Here is a 27978-nt window from a genome sequence, read left to right as displayed (position 1 = left end):
CAAATCAACTTTTTAAAAACCCTTTTTGTTTGCTCAAAGTGGAAGGAGGCATTTGTGGAGAAGATGAGAAAGTGTTACTCATTCACCATTTTGCCTTTTCCTCTTAAAACACACACATTCTTTGTTATATTACCTCTGAATTCAGATTTTAATTTAATGTACATCAGCAAACCCTAGCAAATGATGACAGTCTCAAAGGACTACTCACAAGTAACTCAAACAAATTAGCAAAAAAGTCATCAAGTAAAAAATAGTTATAATAAATCAGTTATTCTTTTTCCCCATAAATCGTGAAAACAAAAGTTGATCTCAGCTTCTCATTTTAAATGAATTTTCCTGCTTTAAATTATGCTTTATGTAAATAAACACCCTTGTATACAAAGAAGTGATGTGACAATACATGTGACTTTATACATTTTACACTTTTAAGGAAAAAAATCATGACCAATTTGCTTTGAATCTCTTCTTAAATTCTAAAGAGAAGCTAATTTGAAAGATTTATAAATCAAATTTGTTAACTGGCCTACCTATTTTTTATTTGAAAGTGACAAAACTCTAACTCAAGCAAAGCTGGCTGGAAAGAAGGAGTAACTCTGCCTTCCCTATGCTTTGCTAGTTAGGAAACAGGAATTTACAACCCCGAGAAGAATAAGTTTAATGTATCTTCCCTCATGCTGTAGGGTTAGAGCAGCTCATCACGGACGTTTAAACTGGTCCATCTCCCTAGAAGGTAGAGAAAGTGAATCAATTAAGATGTCATTTTTTTTTTAATAGATTCTTTCTCCCTTCCTTCTTCCCCTCCCTCACCTGTCTTCCTCCTGGCCCTTATTGGTTGCCTATTTGAATGTTTTCTATACTTCTCTGACTTTGTTTCAGAGCTTTCATTTGTCACTTACCTGTGTTGAGTTTATAGGAATTGAAACTTCATTTTGTTTTGCATCATTTATTGTTAAAAACTATTTTGGCAAGGGGTGCTGAGAGATCAAGTGCTGTGTGGAAGGCCACAACTCATAAGTAGAAGAGCTGGGATTTGAACCAGGGAGGCTGAACCCAGAGATTGTGTTATTTTCCTTGGAGCTATGCTATCTCACTAATTTTCATACTGTTAGTAAATAACAATCAGCACCATTTACTGAGCTTTCTAAGTGTTGAAATGAATGCATATTTATCCCCCTGTGTTAGGCAGGCATCAGCAACCTTAGCAGGTAGGTATTAATAAGCACGTTTTACAGATAAGGAACAATTGAGGGCAACCGACTTGGCTGAGACTCCACAGCTGACATGTGAACCAGGTCTCCTAGCTAGTATTTTAAGGCACGTTCCCATCTATTTAAGGACTGTGCCAGGCTCAGGAAGCTCTCAATGAGGACTTTCTGCCTGAATAGTGGATGTTGATTGACACACTTTCTCCATAAGTTAGGCAAGGTTGGGGTAACTGAGACTGAGAAGTTAGCCAGCTTGCTCAGGTCACTGGGCTAGTAAGTTGGGGACCGAGGCAGAGAGCCCAAGTCCTTCCCAGTGTCCTGCTGGGGCAGGCACGCTGACCAGCTGAATGAGAAGCAAGCTGCCAGCAAGAAAGAAATCCTCAGCAGGTTGATTTTAAAAAACTGTTGCTCCCTGCATGGAAATATTTAGTAGTGAGATTTAATGACGTTTGAAAATTAACTTTTCAAGGGTTCGGAAAGAGGGTGAGTGAATATTAACAATTTTGTGAACACAGGTAAAAGTATAGGGATGGTCATTGTACTGTACCTTCAACTTTTATGTAGATTTGAAGTTTTCAACATAAAAAACTGGACGAGAGAGGGGGGAAAGAAAGAGAGAGAGGAGAGAGAAAGGATGGATGAAGGGTGGGAGGAAAGAAGGAAAGAAAAAGAGAACTACAGTGGTGTACATTCACCCTCCGCTGGTTCTCGGTGCCTGTGTACTGACAACCACTGAGTCCCCATCCACTGTCTTTTGACTACTGAATGATTCAGTCCCTGAGATCACCAAAGTATGGTGTCAGAATAAACGAAACTCACTGAATTCACTGAAAAGAGTCAACTTACTGGAGCCTGTGAGTATGCTTTTTAAATTGACAGATAATCCTCAGATTTATTAATAGCAAACTATTCTCATCAATTCAAAAAGTAATTGTATTTTCAGTAAATCTTGCCAAAGAAAATTTGTTTATTTTTTATTATTTTTATTTTTAATTTGTTTATTTTTAGTACCAGTAGTAGGCAGTAGGAATTGAAGCTTTGATTTATTATCTAGTCAACATTAACTCATTTGGGGCGAGTTACAAGATTTAAATGTTCGATATTCTCAACTGCTATTGTAAAAATAATTTTGGTGGATTACTAACTGGTAGTTTTCTTTCCCCCAATGATGTTTATTTTTTATTATTTTTATTTTTAATTTATTTATTTTTAGTACCAGTAGTAGGCAGTAGTTTTATTTACTAATTTTTTTTAAAACTTCAGTTTCAAATATGAGAAATCCCTTGGAAGATATTATTTGTTTTGGATCATGTAAGCAGTTCAGGCCAAGGACTGCAGTGAGCGAGCCCAAGCATGGGCAGATCTGAAGCCCTTTCTTCCACCGCATTACCTCAGTGCTTGTGAGATAAGATTATTTAATCAATAATTAAGTTTTAGTGAAGGCAGCATCTGTGGGTCAGCTCTTGTCACTGAAGGGTGATGTCTTGCTTGCCTGGAGGTCACGAAATCCCCATCCCAGAGAGGGTCCTGCACCCAGAAGGAAGGGATGTTGCACAGAGAGGCCAAGAAGAATCTGGACAGCCCTGATTACGCTTAAGGACCAAAACATGTACATACAATACAATAGAACTGAAAATTTATAGAACAAATATTCAATAGGCAGTGAAACTCATTTGTAACATATGCATTTTACTGCTAATTTGAGGAGTTTTTATTTATATTTTTATTTTTTAAAAGTAATATATGATTACTAAAATTTTTTTTTTACTACTGTATGCTAGATGGAGGGGAAAAAGTCAGTCTTCGTAAGCAGAAACAACTATCATTTAACATTTTGGTTGGGTTTGCTTTAGGTTTTTTTCTATTCACAGTGTTTGTTTTTATTATTTATATAATTGGATATTATATATAATTTTGTATTCTTGTCTTTTCATAACATTATGTCATAAGGATTTTCAATATTATTACAGTTTTGGGGGAAACATTCTTTTAAAATAGGGAGAATAAAATAATAAAAAGAGAAACTCTGGGAGGCTATATAAGAAATTATGTGACCTTATATAAGTGAGAAGACTGAAGGGAACTAGGCAGATGGAAGACAAAGGTTGGAGACTTTCCCACTGACTGTATCTTTCTCTGTGTGTACTCACAAGCACATAGTTAATTTTTGAGCTGTATGCATACGATACTTATTAAAAATTTAAATAAAATGATTTGAATCATTCAAATTTTTGCCATAATATTATATTAAGTGGATAGACTTTTATTTACATATATTTACATAATTCCTCCATTAACAAAACTCTCAATTTCTGTTTAATTTTTGTCTTCTACATCAGTCTGTGCTTCTAATAACTGTGTATGAATGATTGCCTGATTTGTTTTGGTCATTAGTTGGAATAATCAGACTGTCTTACTATCCACAGGTTTATTTTTATTATTTATATTTTGTTGTTGGTATTTTACAATACTATTTGGAGACAAAAGCCTGAGTGATTTCCTTTTTGTCTTCTCACATGAGAAAACCATTTCTCTTTTTTAAATATCGGAAACCATATCTAAATCTAGGTTTTGCATTGCTGTGTTCTATTCACTGGAGGAAGTGAGAACACTGCAGGCCAGACTGTGACGTATTCTTACTGACAATAGGCCCATATGACAAATGCTCACTTTCTGTGGATCTTCATATAACCATCATCGTAAACTTTTATATGTAGATGGAGTACTTTGTCTCCAGGACTGTGGTCAGTTGGACGTGAGACTGAACATTGTGGCCAGCTTCAGCCTGGGCATGTTAACATGCACAGAAAGCAGAACTTCTAGGTTCCAGTAATGCAACATCACCGTCTCCATGAGCTGATGGAGTTCCCAGCCTGGCCTGGTTTGCAGCGGGTGGCCACACTCACCACCCTCTCCTCGCATCAGTGCTGGTGGCCTGACTTGGCCTCCCTCATGCTGAGAAGAAACAGCAAAGGTCCTTACTTACCCCACAGCAGCCACAACACTGGCAGTCTCCACAGAGGGTCCCCAGGAGGCCATTGACCACCTGGATGGCACAGAGAACCATCTGGATTCCTCCTATGACCAGCAGGATGGAGAAGAGGGTCAGATTCCAGGGAACCACATCAGCGGGCTCCTGGCATTTGCTCCATAAGTCTTGGTCATTGAGATAATCCCTGTTGGTGACACAGAGGAGAAAGGAGACATTTGTTAAGAAGCATGCAATTCTGTTGTAGACTGGAAAGTTACCGTAACAACTTTTCTTGTGCAATATTTTCCATTCAAAACAAGCTCTATGAAAAAATACCCTGTAATAACAAAACAAAAAAAAAACTCTACCATTTTTTATGGAGTACATCCTACATGACAGACCCGTTCTAATCACTTCACACATATTCACTCATCGTTTCCTCATGCAAACCTATGATCCTTTTTTTCCACTTCACAAATATGGAATCTGAAGCACAGAGAGGTTAAATGACTTGCTCCCAGGTCACACAGCTACTAAGTGGTACAGCAATTTTTTTGTGAGCTGCCCAAGAGGATGGGTAAATTCACTACCTATGATAGGGCCAGAAAAATGATGACACGCCAGGAATAAAATTTCACAAGTGTTCATGGCCTTTGTCCTAGCTATTGTCATTAGAGACCATTTCAACTGTTGACAAATTATCTGTCAAGTCTACCCGAAGCCATGCAAAGTACAATTGTGTCATATAGTTAAAGGGAAGAGCCTGATTTTTTTAAGGCCTAATTTTAACCAAATTGTGAATTTGACTCAACTTTATTTTTGTTAACATGTAGGAATTTCACACCCAAAAAGATGTAATGAATTTTCCTCAAAAGTGAGAAACAATCTGCTGCCTTAATACACATTTTACATAAACTTTGAATCAGGAGAAACTGCAATATATTTATATTTTATTACACATAGAGAGAGTTCATGATATAAAGGGCACTGTGCCTTGAAAAAGAAATGTGAAGTATGGTATCTTTGAAATAAAAATGAGAGTAAAGTGGGTAAAAGCTTGTGGATTATTACGATTCCTTCTCGCATTCTTAAAGCCACAAATTGGTCTCTCCCTTTTCCTTTACTTTTCCTCCATCCTTTCAGAGCTTCAATGAGAAACTCTCCATCTGGCTACTGAATTAATGTTCATCTTATTGCTTTTGGATATTTATAAAGGCCTTTATCATAAACGAAGGAATGAGCATTTTGCTCTTGATTTAAAAATAAAACATTGTTTACAGCATCGATTCACCTTTCCGTGAAAGCACAGGTAGTAGCGGCTCGCTAGCTGTGTGACTCGTGTACTTATCTGTAAAATGGGAGTAACATTATCTACCACAGCATAGGGTTATTGTGAGGATTACGTGACTTAATATGAGTAAAGTGCGTAAATTGGTGCCTAGCATATAGTAAGTACTCAATAAACGTTTGTATTGTCATTATTCTACTTAATCTAAGCAGTCTAGTCTAACGGAAAGAGCCTGGTATTTTGGATTCAGATGAACCTGGGTTTGAATCCAAGTGTTCCTCTTACCAGCTGTGTGTTCCATACAAGTTCCTACCCTTCTTTAGCATCAGTTTCTTCATCTGTAAATAGGGCTCACCTCACAATCGTGAGAATTCACTGAGATAATACACTTTATCTGTAGTTGCATAAGACTTATTTTCAGTACTTTTTTTCTTATTAAACTTTGTTTTAATGGGTCTCAAAATTCTGTGATAGATTTTTGGTTCAGTTGTTCCTATTAAAAACTACTGATTTTAAAACCTGGTAACTTAAAACTGCCCCTATGAAAAAAAATCTGAAATGGTCCACATTCATTCTCCTTTCTTTCTTTTTTTTTTTTTTGAGACAGAGTCTCACTTTGTTGCCCGGGCTAGAGTGAGTGCCGTGGTGTCAGCCTAGCTCACAGCAACCTCAAAGTCCTGGGCTCAAGCAATCCTTCTACCTCAGCCTCCCGGGTAGCTGGGACTACAGGCATGCGCCACCTTGCCCGGCTAATTTTTTCTATATATATTTTAGTTGGCTAGATAATGTCTTTCTATTTTTAGTAGAGATGGGGTCTCGCTCTTGCTCAGGCTGGTCTTGAACTCCTGACCTCGAGCGATCCACCCGCCTCGGCCTCCCAGAGTGCTAGGCATTCCCCTTTCTCTCTGAAGGCTTTATGATGCGTTGTTATCATCAACCGGTTTTTTACTACTAAACTGAAATGGCAAATTGAGACCAACAGCCCTGAGACCGTTCTTCCACTGCTCATTTAGTCTGGGCTGGCAGGCGTCAGGGATAGCATTCACTCAGCCTTCTGAGTTCTCTGGGCAGACTTGGTGGCCTTGCCAGCTCCGGCAGCCTTCTTGTCCACTGTTTTGATGACACTCGCAGTAACTGTCTGTTTCGTGTCACACATAGAAAAATGACCCAGAGGAGGACAGTCCCAGAGCTCTCAGTACACGTGGGCTTGCCAAGAACCATATCAATGTCAGCAGCATCACCACATTTCCAGAATTTAGGGCCACCTTTCAGCTTCTTACCAGAATGGCGATCAGTCTTTTCCTTCAGCTCAGCAAACTTGCCGTGTGACAGTCCAGTGCAGGGGCACAACAAGCACTGATTTGGCCGGGACGGCTCAGGATAGTCACCTGAGTAGTGAGGCCAGCTGCTTCCATTGGCAGGTCATTTTTGCTGCCAACAATAATGTCATGACAAACATTTTTGACAAACACGTTCTTAACATTGAAGCCCATATTGTCCCCAAGAAGAGTTTCACACAAAGCTTCATCGTGCATTTCAACAGACTGTACTTGAGTTGTAACACGGACTGGAGCGAAGGTGACTCCATGTGGGGTTTGAGAATACCAGTCTCCACCCGGCCCACAGGGAGAGCACCAGTACCACCAATGTTGCAGACATCCGGAGGGCAGATGACAGGGCTTGTCGGTTGCACGAGTTGGTGGCAGGAGGCAATCCAGAGCTTCAGCCTTTATGGATCCACTGGCATTGCCGTCTGTATAGGTAACTTTCTATCCCTGAGCCAAGGCTTGTTAGCACTTGGCTCTAGTATGTCACCACCATTCCAACCAGAAACTGGCACAAATGCTAAGGAGTCAGGGCTGTAGCCAATCTCCTTAATGTAGGTGCTACTTCCTTAACGATTTCTTATACCTCTGCTGACCACAGGGTGGTTCAGGGGAATCCATTTTGTTAACGCCAACAATTAGCTGTTGTATTTGTGGTGCGTAAGCCGGAAGGGCATGCTCACGGGTCTGCCCATCCTTTGAGATTCCAGCGTCAAATTCACCAGCACTGACAGCAGCAATCAGGACAGCACAGTCGGTCTGAGAAGTGCCTGTAATCGTGTTTTGATAAAGTCTCAGTGTCCTGGGGCATCACCAGTGGTCATGTAGTACTGTCTGTCCTCAAGCTGCCACAGAGAGATAGCAGTGATACCACGCTCATGCTCAGCTTTCAGTCATCCAAGACCCAGGCACCCTGGAAGGAGCCCGTTCCCTTCTCAGCAGCCTCCTCAAATTTTTCAATAGTTCTTTTGTTGATCCCATCACATTTGTAGATTAGATAGCCAGTGGTAGACTTGCCCCAGTCTACATGTCCAATCACAGTGATGTTGATATGAGCCCTTTCCTTTCCCATTCTGGCTTTGATTTAGGGGTGATTTTCATGATATCTGTGTTCTCGTGGCAAACCTGTTGCCCATTGGGAAAAAGCCTTTTTTTTTTTTTTTAACATCAAACACCATCTTTCTATTCTGCGTTTTTCCATGTAATCCTTTCTATCTTTACAATTTTAAAACTTGGTGATTATAAGAGGTTATAAAAATATAATATTTTCCAGGCACAGTTTATAAAGAAAAGATCCTAAGGGAAGTACTTGTCAATCCGGAGTTCAGACCTCCGCTGGAGAGTTTGTGCAGCAGTGGGGCGACAGCACCACCTGGTGGTGAGACTGGTGAAACGCTTATTGGGGGAGACTTGGAAGTAAGAATTGAATTTGGACGCCCGGGAAAATCCTCTCAGTCCCATTCCTGCTGCAGCCTCACAAACCACCACAGGTAGCCGTGCTGAGGTTCTGACAGTCTCAGAGATCCTGGCAGAGAAAGACCGTTTGCACGTGCAGTTTGATTGTTGTGTTCAACTCTCCAGCCCTGGTGTGAGAGGGGACCTAAATTTTTCATGGACCTGGTAGCTAAACATGTTTTCATATTCTATGAGGCCGGGAGAACGGAGGCAGTTTAAAGCCACTTAACTGATGTTTTAAAGCATCCAATTACTATGAAGGGCATTTCCACCTGAGCTGCAGTAATCCCATCAACAGAGGGGTAGGAAGGCATGCATTCCATGGAACTCCCTTCTCTCCAGCAGTGAAGGCAGCTGAGGAAAGGAACAAGGGGAGCCCGAATGCTTTTGCCTGGCCCATTTTTTTGTGGCTAATTCAGATGCCACCTCCTGTGGGAGAAGCTCCACGATGCTCCTCTTACCCTCGGCCTGGGTTTAATACCCTTCTGTGCTTCCCAGCACTCTGTGTTTCACTCTTGTACAGAGCCTCTAGGACCCTGTGCTGTCATCGTCCGTCCATTGCTTTGTCTTCTCTTCAGGACTATAAACTCACAAAGGCAGAGACCATGTCCCCCCATCTCTGCCCCCAGTTCCAGCACAGGGAGTGTTCCATAAATAGCAGCAGCTAACAGTTACTGGGCCCTGACGGTGGGCCAGGCATGAGCTAGCTGCTTTAGGTCATCTTTTGTAATGCTGCAAAGAGGTGCTACTTTACTTGAACAATGCCTGGCATAGAGTAGCCCTTCAGTAAACATTCGCTGAATGAATGAACATATACCCATTTTACAGATTAAGAAGTTAAGGCTGGCCGGGTGCGGTGGCTCACGCCTGTAATCCTAGCACTCTGGGAGGCCGAGGTGGGCTGATCGTTTGAGCTCAGGAGTTTAAGACCAGCCTGAGCAAGAGCGAGACCCCATCTCTACTAAAAAAAAATAGAAAGAAATTAGCTGGACAACTAAAAATATATAGAAAAAATTAGCCGGACATGGTGGCACATGCCTGTAGTCCCAGCTACTCGGGAGGCTGAGACAGTAGGGTTGCCTGAGCCCAGGAGTTTGAGGTTGCTGTGAGCTAGGCTGCCGCCGTGGCACTCTAGCGTGGGCAACAGAGTGAGATTCTGTCTCAAAAAAAAAAAAAAAGAAGTTAATGCTAATAAATGGAAGTGCCTGGATTTGATCTTAGGTCTGTCTGACTCCAAAGCCAGTGCTCTAACCCGTTATACAAACACCCTCTATGGGAGTAGTTCTATTCCCTTACTATATTTGAAATATGATTTATTTATGAAATTTGATTTACACGTCTACAGTAGTATGTCAATCAAGGTTTACCTATACGATGATAAAGAGAGTATTCTCTTTGAACCTTATTTTTGCCTTGAAAGGATTAAAATTAAGTTGGAAATTATTATTATAAATGCATAACATTTTAAAAAGTTCTAATGCATAATAATGAATTCCATTCACAGCAATGAGTTATAGCCGTAAAATGAAAATAAGGCTGAATTTCATCAAGTGGAACGTGGCAGGAATTGTGCTGAGTGCTGTACGTACGTCATGTTATTTTATTCTCACCTAAACCTGTGAGATAGATGCTGCTGTTATACCCATTTCACAGATGAAGAGCCTGAGAGATGAGTGCATCGCCCAAGACTATACCTCTGCTACGTGACAGAGATGTGACTGGACCCTAAGTTAGCCAAAGGCAAAGCTGGTTCCTAACATTTGTGAAGTGCTTCTGCTTCATAAGAGCTGAGATCAGGTGGTGCAATCCAACCTCATCCTAACCATGTGGCTTTTAGCTCTTGGGAATACGTGCACAAGCCGCTCATGGGGTTCCTAGCTAATAAGCAATCTTTGAAGTGCAAATGCAGATAGTCTTAACTGGAAGTCCAGGCAGAATATTTAATTGTATTCAGTTCAGTGTCTTGGGGTCTGAGCCACTGTTTTGCGAGTGCTCTCCTCGCTGCTCAACTCTTTCCCAGGGAACGGGGAGGGCTGCAGCCCGACCTGCGGGTGCCATGCGTGGCTATGTCCTTCTCCCCCAGCTGAACGTCCTTGGCTCTTCCTCTGGCTTTCCCTCCCATGGCTGTCCCCACGGCCTGTGCCAGCTGCTTCCCTTTCAGCAGCTCAGGGTCAATGTAAGGTGGCCAATTGTCTCAGAAAGGAAGACCTTGGATGGGAGGAGGTCCTACCGCAAAGAAAGCCCAGAGGGTGTATCTCAAAATATCCCAGGTTTCTTTTTCCTTCTAGGATGCTTCTTTAATGTGGTTCTCATGACAGAAAAAGTTAACTGTCTTTGCTTCCTTGATATTATCACCAAAAAACATTTCTGGGGAAAACAGTGCTAAATCCTACAGCCCTGGATTTTGCCTCCCACGTTGGAAATCTCAGAGTCCACCTTGATAACCTTCCCCTTTTCTCCTCACACCTAATCCCCATGATTCTATCTCAAACTGTATCTGAAATTTGTCTCTTTCAGAGAGTTCTAATTCCACTGCCTTGGAGGTGCTCAGTGCTCATGATCTCACCTAGATTATGGCTCCAACCTCCTCTTTTCTCTCTTTACAGTTACCAAGCCCTTTTGTTCACCCTTCCTGTCACTAGCATCACTGTTCTGGAAATCCAAAGTGGCCGTGCCGTGTCCTCTGCTGTGCCCCTGGTGCCCTGGAGGGTCTGTCCTGCCTCTCAGTCACAACCTGTTAGGTGGTCCCTTCTGCTAGTCTCCCTGACACTCACCCTGAACTTCAGGCTGCATGGTGTCCTGACATTCCTTGAGCCCAAAATGTGCTTCCCCTCCCTCTCTGCAAGGCAAGCTTCTGCTCATCCTGCAAACCAGCCCACACTTGCACTCCTTCTCCATTTCATCGCCTTCTGGGTTGTGAGGGCCTGGTCCGTGCTGTCACCGGAGCCCTTGTGCTCACTGGGGCAGGAACTTTGTCCTTTGTGCCACATTTAGCATTGGCTTCAGCAGAGTAGGGTACTGACAAAATATATTTAAAAACATTTTTCCTTCTATAAATTACTAGCTGTGGAGCCCTGGGAAAATTACTCTTTTTGAACTTAATTTTTTTCCTCTAGGCATAAAAATTCTTCTCCAATTTATGAGGAATATTAAGTGAGATAATGCACATAAAAACACTTAACATTTAATCACTGGGAAGAAAAAGGAGAAGGAGGAGGAGGCGGAGGAGGAAGAGGAAGAAAAACAAGAAGGAGAAGCAGCCAAGTAGCTGCCACCACTGCTGCTTTCCTTTAGTGATAAGGGAAAGTGACAACTGTCTTCAGTCTTCCTGTTTGGGCTCATACAAGTGGCTGGTCCTTTCTACTCTCTGTGACTGTGTATATACCAGGCTCACGGCTATGACAACAATGCTATGTGCCTGCATACTGGGAGCTGATGGATGAGAAGAGTCCACAGTAGAATAGGAGACAGAGGCCCACGAGCTTTGCCGGAAGGGAGTCTAGGCAAAAAGCAGATAGTGGCTGGGTGCGGTGGCTCATGCTGGTAATCCCAGCACTCTGGGAGGCCAAGGCAGGAGGATCACTTGAGATCAGGAGTTCAAACCAGCCTGAGCAACAGTGAGACCCCGTCTGTGCTCAAAAAATAGAAAAAATTAGCTAGGCATGGTGGTGCGTGTGTATAGTGCCAGCTACTCAGGAGGCTGAGGCAGGAGGATCGCTAGAGCCCAGGAGTTAGCGGTTGCAGTGAGGCCACGGTGCTGTGTCTCAAAAAAGAAAAAAAAAAAGAAAAAGAAAAGGAAAGAAAATTAGGTAGTATAAATCAATATAAATTGTGTTCTAGAAAAAGCACTGTAACTTAGGGTCAGAAAACTTGGATTTGAGCTTCAGTCATTAAGAAACTGTACTTCTTTGGGCAAGTCACTTGTCCTCTCTGGGCATCGACTCTCTTACTCTGAAGGAGAGTTAAAAGTCTTACAAACTTTTTTTGTAAGAATCGCATGAAACATCGTGGGTGGCGGCACTTTGTTAACTGGAAAACACAAAGCAAAAGAAGGTTCAATTATTGCTGTGAGAAGCTCAAGATGAGCTCCTACAGGCAGAGGGAAGGTTTGGAGCTTGCAGTGGGAGATAAGATCAAAAAGGAATGTGAGTTCCTGTCTCAGAAGACGGGGAAACAGCATGCCAGGAGACAGTGGAAAGCTGCTGAGAGCCTGCCACGTGGCAAAGAGGATGGAGCGAGACACACTCCACCTGGGCCTGTGCCCCCAAATGCCCTTCCCGTAGACGTCGTGGCATATTTCACACCTTGCACAGAGACTGGCCTTACATCTGATGTGGGATTAAATTCTAAAGTTAGAGCATGAGGGGAAAAATCATTGCTGTGGTTTAAATATTTGTCCCCTCCAAAACTCGTGTTGAAACTTAATCCCCAATGTGGCAGTATTGAGAAGTGGAGCGTTTAAGAGCTGGTTGGGTGATGAGGGTTCTGTCCTCATGAATGCATTAATAGGTTAATGGATTAATGGGTTTTCATAGGAGTGGGACAGGTGGCTTTATAAGAAGAGGAAGAGGGACTTAATCAGGCACACTCAGCCCCCACCATGGGATGTGCTGCATTGCCTTGGACTCTGCCGAGAGTTGCCACCAGCAAGAAAGCCCTCACCAGATGCAGCCCCTCGACCTTGGACTTCTCAGCCTCCCTAACGGTAAGAAAGAAATTCCTTTTCTTTATATTAATAAATTGCCTAGCTTCAGTATTCTGTTATAAGCAACAGAAAACAGACCAAGACAAACATGAATAGTCAAAATCATTCTTAAATATTTCATAAATCACCTGGAAACTGTGGTATATATATGATTTTTAATATACTTCTATACAGTAATTTTTGGTCACATTGTAGCTAGAAGCCACTGTGCACATGTCTAGGTACTCCAATCACTGTCCCTTCAGATAATTACCAAAGCTATACAGGGAACAACAGATAGGGAGAGAATTCGGAAAGGTTGCTGCTTGCGTGCAAGGTTTACTCTATTCTGTCTTCATTATAAAATCTTTACAATCTGACACCTGTTAGCGGAGGGGTTAGGTGCTGTTGTGAGTAGCAGATACTATAACGTGTGAAGGCATCTGTCATAGAGCAATGCACAATAAATGGCTGTGACGTGAATAAAAACTTGCTTCTCCAGAAGGACAGACAGAATGCTTTGAGACGTGGTTTCCTGTCCTTCCCCCATGTTGGCACTTCCTGTGGTGGCCCACAGGCCAGTGGTCACTCCTGACCTTGGGCCTCGGCACCGCCGCCTCCCACACGGGGTGTGGCTGTGCCAGGGGAGGGAGCTCAAGTCAGTTTACAGGAGACTTTGTACTGCTTTGGGCTGTTCCTCCGCATCCGCTGGGTTTCCATTCTCTCTCCTTGTTTTAGGCATAGATTTAGTCTAACTGATTTTAAGTTCATTGAGGGTAGTATTATTGACATAACAGAATAAAAAGAAAAATATGTTTACAGCTGCACTGATGCTGTTGATGGGATTAATCAAAGGGTCCTTTTCACAAAACATCATCTGTAGTTTCATGGACACACCTCTAGGTGGAGAGAGTGAGCTACAGGGGAAGAATCTCAAGTGATGGCTTGGCCTTCTGGTGTCTGAATTCTAGGCTCAAGCAAACCACCGCCATGGCAATATAGCCCCGACAGCCCTCTGCAAGATAAGAAGGCTTTCCACAGTAAACTATTAGTAAATAGGTTCGGGAATCGCTGCATGTGCTATGCGGATTTAGAGACTTCATACTGTTTAACTATGGGAATGAGGTGGGGATATCTCATGTGACACCTCTGACCAAACCAAGACCCACAACACAACAGAACTAGGACCCTCTACCTCCCCAATCTGAAGCTGGCTCTTGAGGTTCTTTAGAATCTTATGGTAAATTAGTAATAGGGATTCCAGTTACTATATTGGCGTTCTACATATTTTGAGGAGCATGGACCCATCCTTCCTGGGCAGAAAGGCCCAATAATCATATTTCCTGTCCCCCAAGGATGTGCCAGTCACTGTGCTAGGCAGAGGGGCAGAGACAGGGAACAAAACAGAAATGGTCCAAGCCTTTTTGGAGGTTAAAGTCTAGTGCAGCTCTGTCTAACAGAACTGTCTGCAATGATGGAAATGTCCTATATCTGCACTATGCAATACAGTGTCTATAAGCCGTATGTGGCTACTGAGTACCTGAAATATAGCTAGTGTGACTGAGGCATTGAATTTCTAACTTTATTTTGTTTAAATGAATTTAAGTTTAAATAGTGCATTTGGCTACTGACTACTGGACTGGCAGGGCAGTCCTGGCCAGCACAGGGCAGAAGGATGTGTAATATGAAAGGGAAGACTTGAACTCAGAACACCTGAGTCTGAGCCCTGCCTCTGCCCTCAACTCACTGTGTGACTTTGAGCAAATTAAACTCATTAAGCCTGCCTTGGAGAGAGTAACTACTTCTTGGGGTTGCTAAGGAGATTAAATTAGAAATTTGTGGGAGAAAAAGTTATTTACAATCTACAAAGTACCATGAACATATGACATGTTATTTTAATGAGTTCTATTAACATTAACGTGAAGAACCTGCAATGTTTTCAATGCGATTTTCTGTAAATTTGCACCTTAAAACATTGTTTAATTATAGGCAATTCCGGGCATTAGTCAAAGCCTTTGAGCCCAGTTAGTGAGTAATCGTTCTTGTTTTCTATTGTAGGATTTGTAATGAAGCCACTATTCTGTTTATTAATATTACTAATTGCCTTGCATTGCTGCTAATAAATATTTGGATGCAAGTGGTGACAGCACAAATCTCCTCCTTCCCTCAGGCCAACTGAGGCATCCTCTTTCTGTTATTTCTCCTGGTGTCTGTCAAAAGAGCAACTACAGGTGAGGCCCTGTGCAACCCTGCTGCACTCCACAACTCCAGCGCTGCCTCAGAGGAGCGGCAAGCCTGAGGCTTGTGTAAGGAAGATGACAGGACGCTGGGCAGCCTCTCTCCGCGGCTGTTTTACCTGCCTGCGCCCCTGGTGGTGACACTTGGGCATTGCAGGGTGTAGCCTTACCCGTCGTTGAAGGGGTATCCCCACGTACTATTCTCATTAAGACATTTAGGACCCTTGTTGATCGAGACAGCTGAGATGACAAAGGAATATCCAGCACCCAAGAATCCGATCACAGCAAATATTGTGGAGGTGAACATCTGAAAGAGAAGGAGAGAGACAGCCAAGTTTTTCAGGTGGTCCAGAGGTTACATTCAGCAAACCTAACCACCCTGTTCAATATGGTGACTACAGGGAAGTTACGGGCAGGAGCCAGGCTTTATAGTAGGTGGGGCCTATGGGGTATTCTAGAATGAATTTTGGTGTCTCATGTTCCCTTGTTCACCCCATTTCCTTATCTTTTTCACCTATTCATTGATGACTGAGGTGCTAGTTTCGGTTTGATACCTTTGAAGCAAGCCTTTTAAATCTTGTTAAAGATAAAATCTTCTCCATGGGCTAACATGTAAGGCCAGTCTATAATTGAATCAAAGAATCTTAGGTTTGGCAGTAAACTTGAAAGTTTCTGGTCCAGTTATCCTGCTGAGGCTGTCATTGTGGTGTCTCACATAGCAGGCGGGTTCTGCTAATGAGAAGGAATAGAAGTCTAGAATGTCTCCTCATTAGTCCTAGTCACATTCCTTGAGGCCAAAAAGATTAAGTCCAACCTCTGTTCCATCTGGCACAGCCTTTAAAATATCTGAAGATCATCTTGACACCACTCCACCCTCCCACCCTCTGAGCGTTTTCTCTTCTTTGGGTTAAACAATCCCAGCAATTCCAGTTCTTCTAAATATTTTTATATGACAGAGATTAATTAGTAAAATGATTAGACCAGTTTCTTTTTTCAATTATACATACGAAAAAGAATTATGAAAGGCAGAAGCAATCCTGGAGCCTGTCCAGGCTAACACCCTCTTACAGATGAAAAAACTTAGGCCCAGAGATGTTAAGAACTTTTGCAATGTCTATTCTAAACAGTAATTAGAGAGGAATATGGAAACATTTATAATTTTGGAAGTGGAGGTGGAAAATGATCACCTTTATTACTTTGGTGACAAAGCACAAGGGTTTAAAAGTCAGCAGACCCAGGCTCAAATCTCAGCTTTGCTATTTTTTTCTGTGTAATGACTCTGCATAATGAATATATCCTCAAAGTCTTCATTTTCTCATCTATAAAGTGGGTATGATGGAGCCTACCTTAAAGGTCTATTGTGAAAATTAGATATGATAACCTAAGTTAAATGTCAGCTACTTTTCCTTTCCCCTTTTGTGTATTATTAACAATATTATTGCAGTATATTTTGGGGGTGGAGTGGGGTTAGGGGGTGGAGAGGACCTGATTTGCCTGGGAGATTGGAATATATTTAATAACGGAGTTCCACTTTAGCTGGTATTCATTTTCATATCATATATAAATATATTTTTGATGTAACTTTTCAATACTGAGCTCTAGCTTCACATGCCTTGTGAAGGCTTGTCTGACACCCTTGCAGAATGGACCGTTTTCTCCTTCATATATCCCACCCCCTGTCCTTTGGATTGTATGACTTCTAGCACAGCACAGTGCCTCTAACACATGAATGAAAAGCTTTTTATGGCCGTCTTCTCCAAACAGTGCACAAGCTCCCTGAAGTCATGGGCAATGAGTTATTTGAAGATAGTTGGGACATTGTTCCATCCCTACTACAGTCTGTATGATTTTTCTTCTTCCTACCTTATCAAAGGCACTGGATAACTACCTGTTGGATGTTTTCAACAAATAAGGTTTCATAGTATTCTCTTTTTAGATTTTTCCCTGTTTTTTTTTTTTTTATGTCTTTAGGGTATCTTAAATCCACTCTTACCACCAAGAACACTTATGAATTCAACCTAGGTCAGAAGTACATGAAAATTTTGGTCAATTTCTCATGTTAGAACAGGCAATTTCTTTTCCAAAGAATGTGTAGTTGAATAATTACTGGATTATGTAAATAGGTTTTATTCCTGATGCATTTTAAGAGCACAGCATTTATGATATGCTAATGTGTGAACTTCTAAGAAGGGGATATACTTTGTACACGGGAATATAAGGAATATTATTAGCTCTCAAATTATTCCTCAGAAGTGGGGGAATTGCCTTAGAGTTGAGTTCTTATTTCATCTATCAGAGAATAGAGTATTTCCTCAAATAATTTAATTTTAGTACTGCATTGAGAAGACATTAGTCAGAAACAACCCAATCAATGTTAGATGACAGATTTGTTAAAATTTTTTTCTTAACACAAATTTATCAATTATTCTAAAAAGGTTGACCCCACAATTCCTAGTTCTGGATAGTATAGTTAACAAGCCTTTTAAAGAGCAGTCTAAAATAAGTACACTTAGTGTTTACAATTGTGGGGATCATTAATATAAAGAAACATTGGACTTAATCTGCACTATAGACCAAATGGACCTACGAGATATTTACAAAATGTTTCATCCAATAGCGGCAGTATATACATTCTTCTCCTCATCTCATGGGTCATTCTCAAGGATAGACCACATGTTAGGCCAAAAAACCAAGTCTTAAAAAATTCAAAAAAATTGAGATCACACCAAGTAATTTCTCTGACCACAATAAAATGAAATTAAAAATCAGCAACAAAAGGAACATTGGAAAATACGCAATACATGGAAATGAAACAATATGCTCCTGAATGACCAGTAGGTCAATGAAGAGATTAAGAAGCAAATTAAAAAATTTCTCAAAATTAATGAAAATGAAAACACAGAATATCAAAACCTATAGAATACAGAAAAAACAGTAATAAGAAGAAAGTTTATAGCAATAAGTGCCTACATCAAAAAAATAGAAAAGCTTCAATTAAACAATCAAACAGTGCATTGCAAAGCACTAGGAAAACAAGAGCAAACCAAACCCAAAATTAACAGAAGAAAAGAAATAATAAAGATCAGAGCAGAAATAAATGACATTGAAACAAAACAAAAAAAATATAAAAGATCAATGAAACAAAAAGTTGATTTTTTAAAAAGATAAGCAAAACTGACATACTTTTAGCAGACTTAGAACAAAAGAGAGAAGGCTCAAATAAATAACATCAGAGATGAAAAGGAGACATTACAACTGATACTGCTGAAATCCAAAGGATCACTGGAGACTACTGTGAGCAACTATATGCCAATAAATTGGAAAAGCTGGAAGACATGGATAAATTCCCAGACATGTACAACCTACCAAGATTGAACCAAGAAGAAATCCAAAACGTGAATAGACCAATAACAAGTAATGAAGTAAAAGCAGTAATAAAAAGTCTCACATCAAAAAAATCCCAGGACCTGATGACTTCACTGCTGAATTGTACTAAGCAGTCAAAGAAGAACTAATACCAATCCTACTGAAACTACAATATTCCAAAAAATCACGGAGGAGGAGATATCCAGACTCATTCTACAAGGCCTGTATCAACCTGATACCAAAACCAGAGAGAAAAAATAAAAACAAACAAACAAAAAAACTGCAGGCCAATATCTCTGATGAACATAGATGCAAAAACCATCAATAAAATAGTAGCAAACTGAATTCAACAATACATTAAAAAGTTATTCATTATGATCAAATGGGATTCATCTCAGGGATGTAAGGATAGTTCAACATATGTAAGTCAATTAATGTGATACCTCATATCAACAGAACGAAGGACAAAAACCAACATATGATCATTTCAACTGATGCTGAAAAAGTATTAAATAAAATTCAACATCCATTCATGATTTAAAAAATTGAGTATAGAAGGAACTTACCTCAACATGATAAAAGCTTTATTTGACAGACACACAGCTAGTATCATACTGAATGGGGAAAAACTGAAAGCCTTTTCTCTAAGAGCTGGAACAAGACAAGGATGCCCACTTTTACCACTGTTATTCAACATAGTACTGAAAGTCCAACTAGAGCAATGAGACAAGAGAAAGAAATAAAGGGTATCTACACTGAAAAAGAAGAAGTCAAATTATCCTTGTTTGCAGATAGTATGATCTTATATCTAGAGACAACTAAGGACTCCACTAAAAAACTATTAGAACTGATAAACTAATTCAGTAAAGTTGCAGGATATAAAATCAACAAACAAAAATCAGTAGCATTTCTATATGCCAACAGAAAACAATCTGAAAAAGAAACCAAGAAAGTAATCTCATTTACGATAGCTACAAATAAAATAAAATAACTAGGAATAAACTTAACCAAAGAAGTGAAACACCTCTACAATGCAAACTACAAAGCACTGATGAAAGAAATTGAAGAGGACCCCCCCAAAAATGGAAAAATATTCCATGCTCATGAGTTGAAAGAATCAATACTGTTAAAAGGTCTATACTACCCAAAGCAATCTACAGACTCAATGCAATCCCCATCAAAATACCAATGACATTCTTTATAGAAATAGAAAAAAATAATCCTAAAATTTACATGGAACCAAAAAAGACCCAGAATAACTAAAGCCATCCTAAGGAAAAAGAACAAAACTGGAGGAATCACATTACCTGACTTCAAATTATACTACAGAGCTATAGTAACCAAAACAGCATAGTACTGGCATTAAAACAGACACATAGACCAATGGAACAGTATGGAGAACCAAGAAATAAATCCACATGTCTATAGTGAACTTATCTTCAACAAAGGTGCCAAGAACATATAGTGGGGAAAGGATAGTATCTTCAATAAATGGTGCTGGGAAAACTGGATATCCATATGCAGAAAAATGAAACTAGACCCTTCTCTCTCACCACATACAAAAATAAAATCAAAATGGATTAAAGACATAAATCTAAGACCTGAAACTAAGAAACTACTAAAACAAAACTTTGGGGAAATGCTTCAGGACATTGGTCCAGGCAAGGACTTCTTGAGTAATATCACCAAAGCACAGGCAACCAAAGCAAAATTGGACAAGTGGGATCACATCAAGCTAAAAAGCTTCTGCACAGCAAAGGAAATAATCAACAAAGGGAAGAGACAACCCACAGAATGGGAGAAAATATTTGCAAACTACCCATCTGACAATGTATTAATGACTAGAATATATAGGGAGCTCCAACAACTCAATAGGAAAAATATCAAATAATCTGAGTAAAAAATGGGCAAAGGATCTGAACAGACATTTCTCAAATGTCCAACAGGCACATGAAAAAATTCTCAACATCATTAGTCATCAGAGAAATGCAAATCAAAACTATAATGAAATGTCATCTCACCCCAGTTAAAATGGCTTTTATCAAAAAGACAGGCAATAATGAATGCTGGCTAGGATGTCAAGAAAGGGAACACTTGTATACTGTTGGTGGGAATGTAAATTAGTGCAACCACTATGGAAAACAGTATGGAGGTTCCTCAGAAAACTAAAAATAGAACTACCATATAGTCTAGCAATCCCACTGCTGGGTATATATCTAAAGGATGGGAATTCAGTATATTGAAAAGATATCTGCATTCCCATGTTTATTGCAGTACTATTCACAATAACCAAGCTATGGTATCAACCTAAGTGTCTGTCAGCAGGTGAAAGGATAAAGAAATCATGATACATATACAAGATGGAATATTATATAGCCACAGAAGAATGAAATCCTGCCATTTGAAACAATATGGATGGAACTGGAGAACATTATGTTAAGTGAAATAAGCCAAGTACAGAAAGACAAATCTCTCATGTTCTCACTCATATGTGGGAGCTAAATTAAAAACAATTGATCTCATGGAGACAGAGAGTAGAATGATGGTTACCAGAGGCTGGGAAGGGTAGTGGGGAGGAGGTGATAAAGTGGGAATGGTTAATGGGTGCCAAAATATAGTTAGGTAGAATGAACAATATTTGATAGCACAATGAAGTGTCTTATAATAATCAACAGTAAGTTAGGGTATACTTTACAATAACTAAAAGAGTGAAATTGGAATGTTCCTAATACCAAGAAATCTTAAATTCCTGAGGTATTGGATACCTCAACTACCCTGATTTGATTAATTCACATTGTATGCCTGTATCAAAACATCACATGTGCCCTATAAAGATATACAAGTATTATGTACCCATAATAATTAAAAATAAAAAAATTTTAGAAAGGAAATACGATCCACCTTAAAATCAGCATGGAATTTATCATGGGTTTCATGATAAAAAATTTCTTATCTTAAAATAAAAGTTATTGAGATCAAGTTGAATACGTTAGAGAGTAGACACTCCATAAATGATGCTATTTAAAGTAAATGGGCAAAAGGCCTGGGATATCTCTGGAAAGAGACAGTCATTGGGAATAGTAGGGACCCCTGAGGAGGGGAATTGGCAGACTTTGGAGGCAGAAATGGGAGCCTTCTCCTGTAGTTTTTGCATTATGGGCATGCTCTACCTAGTCTAAGGGAAAAAGCAGCAAAGAGAGATGCTACTGTTGTGGTCGAAGGCATGGTAACAGGCAGATGGATCTCGGTCCGAGTCTGGTTCCTCCCTCATGACCTTGGTAAGCTAATTTTTTTGCCTCCGGTGCATATTCTGTACAATAAGTCTCAATAAAAAGTACCTGCCTCACAGAGCTCACAATATGTAAGATAAAGTAATCAGCAGTAAATAGGGACTCAAGGGTACACAACCCTAGAAAATCAGATAATCCCAGGTGTGGTAGGCTACTAGAGAATGCCAAGGACTTCACTGATAGGACACCCAGAAATATTTTTTGCCTATGCACGCGATTTGCCTAATTTCCCGTGACATTAATAAGCACTTGATAAATGTCATTATTATATTATAATACTTTTGTTATCAAATCCTCACACACTCTTACTTCCCACCAATGCAGCAAGCATAACTCTGGGAGGGGTGGGGAAGTAAACAGGCAAATTCCCTCATGGCTGCTCAGCACACGTTCTGTTCACATTGTCAAAGAAATATGTTTATAGCACATGCTGCAAATGCTTCCCTTGAAAGGGAAGATAGGAAGGCCCTGTAATCAGATACCCTCTAATTCACTATTTGCCAGCTTGAAGACCTCCCTCTCTATCGGGCTCGGCAGGCAGACAGGTGGCATCAGATCCCAGCTCTGTCACCGCCCGTGATGTGTCCTGGGTCACGTAGGTGCTATGCTGGCCAAAGCACGTCTGGGGAGCATGGGCATTCTTCCTTAGCAAACATTCTCAGACACGCACAGAGATTACTTGAAGTCTTTTTTTCTTCTAAAACATTAATATCCTGTATTTTCTGCCTCAGCTAGGCTTGGGAAGTGGGGGAGAGGGTGTGACAGCCAGAAACTTAGCTTACATGAGCCTCTGTTTCCTCATTTATAAAACAATAGGAGTTTCATACTTAACTCAAAGGGTTATTGTGAGGACTGAGCCTGATACAGTATGGAAATCCCCCGAAATCCTTCTTACATGTTCATTTACTTCATTCATCCCACAAGTATTTATTGAGGATCTATGTGTTCTCAATACCGCAGGCACTTAGTTGGTACTTCCCTCCCCTCCCGTCACACGAATGCCTGCAACAGCTTCCCGCAGTCCTTGCAACGTCCTTATGACAGGTAGCAACTGCCACAATCCGTGTGATAGCAGATTTTGAAGCATAGAAAATATTTAGTGGATAAATATAATTCCATACTTTAATTTCTTCTTTCAAGATAATCCATTCTTTCCAAAGAATTGCTTTTCTTTAATCCTGCTTGAACTGGCTGTCACTCTTAGGAATGAAGAGGTAGATTAGGGATGCTTTTGGCTTCTAGGACCATGAAGAGCAGAAGGGAGTCCCCAGAAGTGCTCACTCAGGAGGCACCCCTGGGGGGCACTGGTGAGCCAGGCACGGGAAGAAGTGCGGCTTGTACAGCACACAGATTGGTGTAGGACGGGACCAAGATCTTTCTTCAAAACCGGCAGGTCAGCCACCTGGCCTTGCCTGTGGGTGGGGTGGGCCTTGATCTACCCGATATGCTTTAAGGATGCTGACATGCCTGCCTGCCCCCAAATATCTCATCAATCTAACCTTTTGCCTCATCATTAAAGACACTCCTTTGAGTCAAATCCAAGGTCTCCAAAAGGCTCTTATTAAAGCAGGTACTTAACATGAATGAGTTGATAAGATTAATTAGCTGTCCCCTTGGGCTCTGAGAGATCCATTTTTTGAAAAAGGATTAGAGAGGGCAGGCAGGAAATGCAGACCAGCCACAGAGAGGTGCCAAGAGGTCACGGAGACTCTCCTGCTTAAGAGGAAGGGTTTGTGACCTGAAAACAAATCCACCACGGGTTTTCAAAGCCCACCTTGAAAGTACTCTCACTGTTTTTGCCCCAGGGCTCGCTTTTCCTGGCTCTCTTTTAACCTAATTTATTTGAAAGAGGTCAGATCCCTGAGGCTGAGCTTCAGTCTTGGTCTGCCTCGGAGGAAGGCCTGCCTTCATTTTCTCAGCTTCACCGTGAAACCACGAATCAGGTGATCCTAGATTCTTTCCAGCTCATTGTCTCGCTTTATCTCTGCAGCCACTGCATCCTGCTTCTCCCTCTCTTACTTCCTGGTTTTACTACCAAGGAAAGGGAAGAGAATGGCGCAGTTGGCTTCTGGGGAATGTTCCAGAAAGACATAGCAATGCAGAGAAGAGACGGCGAGAGAAGCCTGGAAACAAATGACAGAATAAGGCTATAGGGAGGGCAGCAGGATTCAGCCCAGCAGCCCCCAGCTCAGTCTTGGTCTTCCTCACAGGCCTTTCTACCACCAGGACTCCTAAGTGATTCTCCAGAGAACCCAGTGCGCCTGAAATACCTTGCTGGGAATGCCATGAGCATTTGGAAAAATAATTCAGCTCTTCAGCATTATAATTCCCACTGAATTATGCTGTAGCCTTTTTCTTCTTGTCTGACAAAATGAAAATAACTCACTTTAAAAAAATGATTATTGCTTGGTGCTCCAAAGCCTCGAACATTAAGGAAACATGAGTCTGAGGCAGGAGGCATGAACTCAATGGCCTTAGGGCGCGGCGGAGACCCTGAGTGAGTAGAGCAGCCAGAGGGGCCCCGCAGAGCTCAGCCAGGCCCAGTGCAGGCTGCTCCTTTGCCAAAATGCAGGCCTAGAGGTGCCAGGTTAATTTTTTATTCTTTGAAAAAGAAGTCAGATATCTAGATACTTTTTGTGCTATCTTTCAATTTTTAAAAGTTGGCCGCAGATTAAAAAACAAGCAAATGAAAACCAAGAAATCTTTCTGCTGGCCACATGGCATGTGGTGGACTCTGGTCCAGGGCAGCCCTGGCTGGGAGCCTCGGTTTACAGTCTGGCACAGCTGGGCCTTTCATGGACGCTGCCTGGTCATTGGGACAGTTGGTTGGTCATTTCGAGGAGTTATCTTCAATTCGCATCAAGGGCAGATCCTACCTGGAGGGTTAGTAATGGAACCCCAACAGACAACTCATATTGGGCAGACCAAATATTGCAGATCCTATCGACTCAACTGTGCTTGTAAAAACATGACTTTTCTTCCTTCATCTTGGACTTCACTTAAGTCTAATTAAAAAAATAAGTTTTGCCTAATACTTTAAATGCTATTTCACATCTCACTGTAATTATATGTAAACCTAAACAGAAAATCAAACAAACAAAAAAATCCCTTTGTTTATACTGCTTAGTCTTTAGCCTTCAACTCAGCACCAGGAATGAAATGTTAGATTTCTAAGTAGTGACTCTTCTTTCTTTTTAACCAAGTTTCTTAATTGCTAATTTTTTCTCAAACTCTCATCTCCAATTTATCCCTCAAAAGTTCACAAGGCATAATAGGGTTATACTTCAAGGTGAAAAATGAGTTATAAATTTCTTCCTTTCTTTTATCATTAATTATATAAAAATATCATATACATAGCATATTATATAATTATATCAAATTATTAAATTGTGGATATTTTCTACATCTCTTTGTAAATGATGATTTTAAATGCTAAAATAACAATTATCAATGCTTATTGGGGACTCATGGTGGTATGTTCTCTTTGAATGATCTTGGGACTCACACAGAAAAATGTAATGTAGGCACAGTGCACTAGCCTCAGCCCTTCATCTGTGCTCGATAGATATTTTTTGATTGTATAAATGAACTAATAATGGTGAGAAAGAAATGTTAAAATGATTCTGTTTCAGGATGGATAGATGCACCTCTCCCTTTAAAGAAGTTAAAGTATGCATGTCTAGTTCATTATGGGGGTTCCTGAGTCTCTTAGACGGACAACTGAGCCCAGGAGGTGAGAGCCGCCTTCCTCATCATCCAGACCAGTAATTCCAGTTCTGCCATGCTTCATTTTTGCCACATCAATATACCTGGACTCTTCACATTTTTCCTTTGTTAACTCTCTATTTTATTATTTCCATCACTATATTATGAATGAATAACTAGAATCATTAGCAGACATAAACACAGGATTTTAGTTAAATAATGTTGCTTGCATTCTTGGAGCCTGAAACTTGTTCTCCCTTTGTTATAAAGGGCGATTACGAAGGGTTAGAAATAGTAAGGACTTATTTCCGTTAAAATAAGATATTTTTCTTGATAGACTCAAAAGGATTGAAGGGGACTGGAGCAGGAGTAACATTCTACGCTGCTGGAAGATATAGCACATCTGTGCACCACCAGAGCTTGCTCTATCCTTGAGAAATTCTTATCTAGTCCAACTTTCTCATTGACAGAAGAGCAAAGTGAGGCAGAGCAGTACGGTGACTTGCCAGTTGCAGGAATGGGACCCAACCCATGTCCCTGCATTCTTTCCATTGCCCCTGGAATGTGGATGCCTAGTCTCTCTGGCTCACCTACTAAAGACAGCCACGTAAAACGAGAGGAAACAGAAGTCCTGAAGCAGAATCTAGGTGAAAGTGGGGAGGTGCTGGGTCTCAGACACAGTGAACGTGAGAGCGGTGTGGGTGAGGAATTTAGGGGACAGTTGGGAAGGGGAAGTTGCTATCTATTATCTTTTATGCTATCTTTTATCCTCATTACAGATGAAGTGATGCAGAATCAGAGAACAGAAATGACAGTGGTAAAGGGAAAGCCACAGCCTGTCTCTGCCTTCTGAGCCTGCTTCCTGTGCGTGGAGCCACTCTGGCTTCCAGCTCTCACATCCCCCCTGTTTGTAAAACCTAAACCAGTATTCTTATCCTGTAAGTATGAGGGCTATGGTATTTTTTAAAATCATGATTATTGTTATTTTGCACTAGCAGGAAGAATCACAGCTTTATCCCTGTACCAGCTGCCCCCAGAGTGCTAGCTGGGGCTGGTCACTCATCCCCACCCTCATGCTGCCCAGCCCAAGCAGACCGTGCACCCTGGAGTAATTCTGGAGCTGCCCCCCATGGAAACTCACCGCGAATCGCTTCCCACAGCTCTCGTTGCCACAGCACCCACAGCAGTCATTGTTCTTCAGGCCCAAGAACACCAGCGCAGGGAAGATCATCTGCCGGCAAGAGAAGCACCTCAGCGTGGGTCTGGGAGGTGAAGGGAGGCCACAGCCTTCCTGGCTGTGTGAGGAGCCCCATCTACCGTGAGGGACTTGGAGGCTCAAAGGGCATGGCAAAAGCAGCAGAGCGTGGCTGGCCGGGTAGAAGCAGTGTTATTGAGTACTTAGGTTCCATTGGCCCGATTAGCTTCAGCTTCCATGAGGCAAGATTTTAAGATCTGGCGCCCTGAGTTTCCATTTAGATAGGGGGTTAGGACAAGGATAAGAAACTTATCCTCAATTGTCATGAAAAGTGAGTCTCTCTCTCTCTCTCTTGTCCTCTCTCCCTCTCTCTTTCTCAAGTGGAGGTTCCAAACTCTTGGAAACAAGAGACAAAGAAATCATTAGTGTGAGAGTAGAAGAGGACTCCACTGACATCTGCTTCTCTTGGTGGCTTTAAGTCAATAATTGGCTAGAAAGCATTATTTTTTGGAACCATCTTGTTGGTATAAAGAAATTATGTTGCCTTCAGTTTGGTTCATGGGACTCAAATGACCCATGAGAATTGCCAGCTCAAGCGTGGGGATTAATTACTTAGTAAATTTAGTTAACATGTCCTTGTCGGATCCTAACGGAGAGAGGAAATAAATTAAGGCACTGACTTCTCATTATGCAACGCTTGGGCTTCTGTTACCAGCTAAATATCTTTCTGTTCAATAAGTACCCAATTTAAAAAGGTTGGAGGGATCTCCTTTAGGGAGATTTTAAGGCTTCCCTACTTACCAAGACCCCGCTTCCTAATATTCCTCCGAAATACCAGATCTCATCAGAAAGGTGGTCGTTGTTGTCTATCACTTTTCCTCCAGGGAAAAATAGCAGGATGTTAGCCAGGAAGCCAAACACGGCAAGGGGAATGAGGGTGCCCCCCAGGCACTTGGCACAGGCCCCTGTACACATGCTGGGGGAGAAGACAGGTCAGCGAACAAAGGCTCCTCACTGCCTCCTTCACAGAGTCTCTTCGAGCTTTGTGGCCAGAGCGTCCTAGTAATTGTCCCCAATTCAATCAGTATTTTGAGGCTGAGAACCAAACTTCTAAGAACTGTGTCCTTGGAGTAGCTTCAGCCTCTCAAATATAGCGGCGATGGACATTTATACATTCTCTCTGACGTGAAGTCTTTTTTTTGCACCCCATAAATGAGATTACGTTCAGAGCAATCGTTCAGTCATTTTGCCATGGAG

General features: G+C 41.2%; 1 protein-coding gene and 1 pseudogene across 1 annotated transcript; both read right to left on the bottom strand.

Annotated features, from left to right (window-relative positions):
* Positions 1-129: 129 nt before the first annotated feature.
* Positions 130-27978, bottom strand: TM4SF4 (transmembrane 4 L six family member 4). The gene is made up of 5 exons (XM_045539449.1): positions 27523-27978; positions 26668-26757; positions 15336-15472; positions 4192-4381; positions 130-723 (listed from the first exon to the last, which is right to left on the bottom strand). The coding sequence occupies exons 1-5, from the start codon at positions 27694-27696 to the stop codon at positions 706-708; spliced, it is 609 nt and encodes a 202-aa protein (XP_045395405.1). The 5' UTR covers positions 27697-27978; the 3' UTR covers positions 130-705.
* On the bottom strand, positions 6507-7861 carry LOC123630164 (annotated as a pseudogene).

Source organism: Lemur catta, chromosome 1 (assembly GCF_020740605.2).
Source record: "Lemur catta isolate mLemCat1 chromosome 1, mLemCat1.pri, whole genome shotgun sequence".
Classification (NCBI taxonomy): Eukaryota; Metazoa; Chordata; class Mammalia; order Primates; family Lemuridae; genus Lemur; species Lemur catta.
Note: the sequence above shows the minus strand (reverse complement) of the source record. Positions and strands in the feature narration are given on the sequence as shown.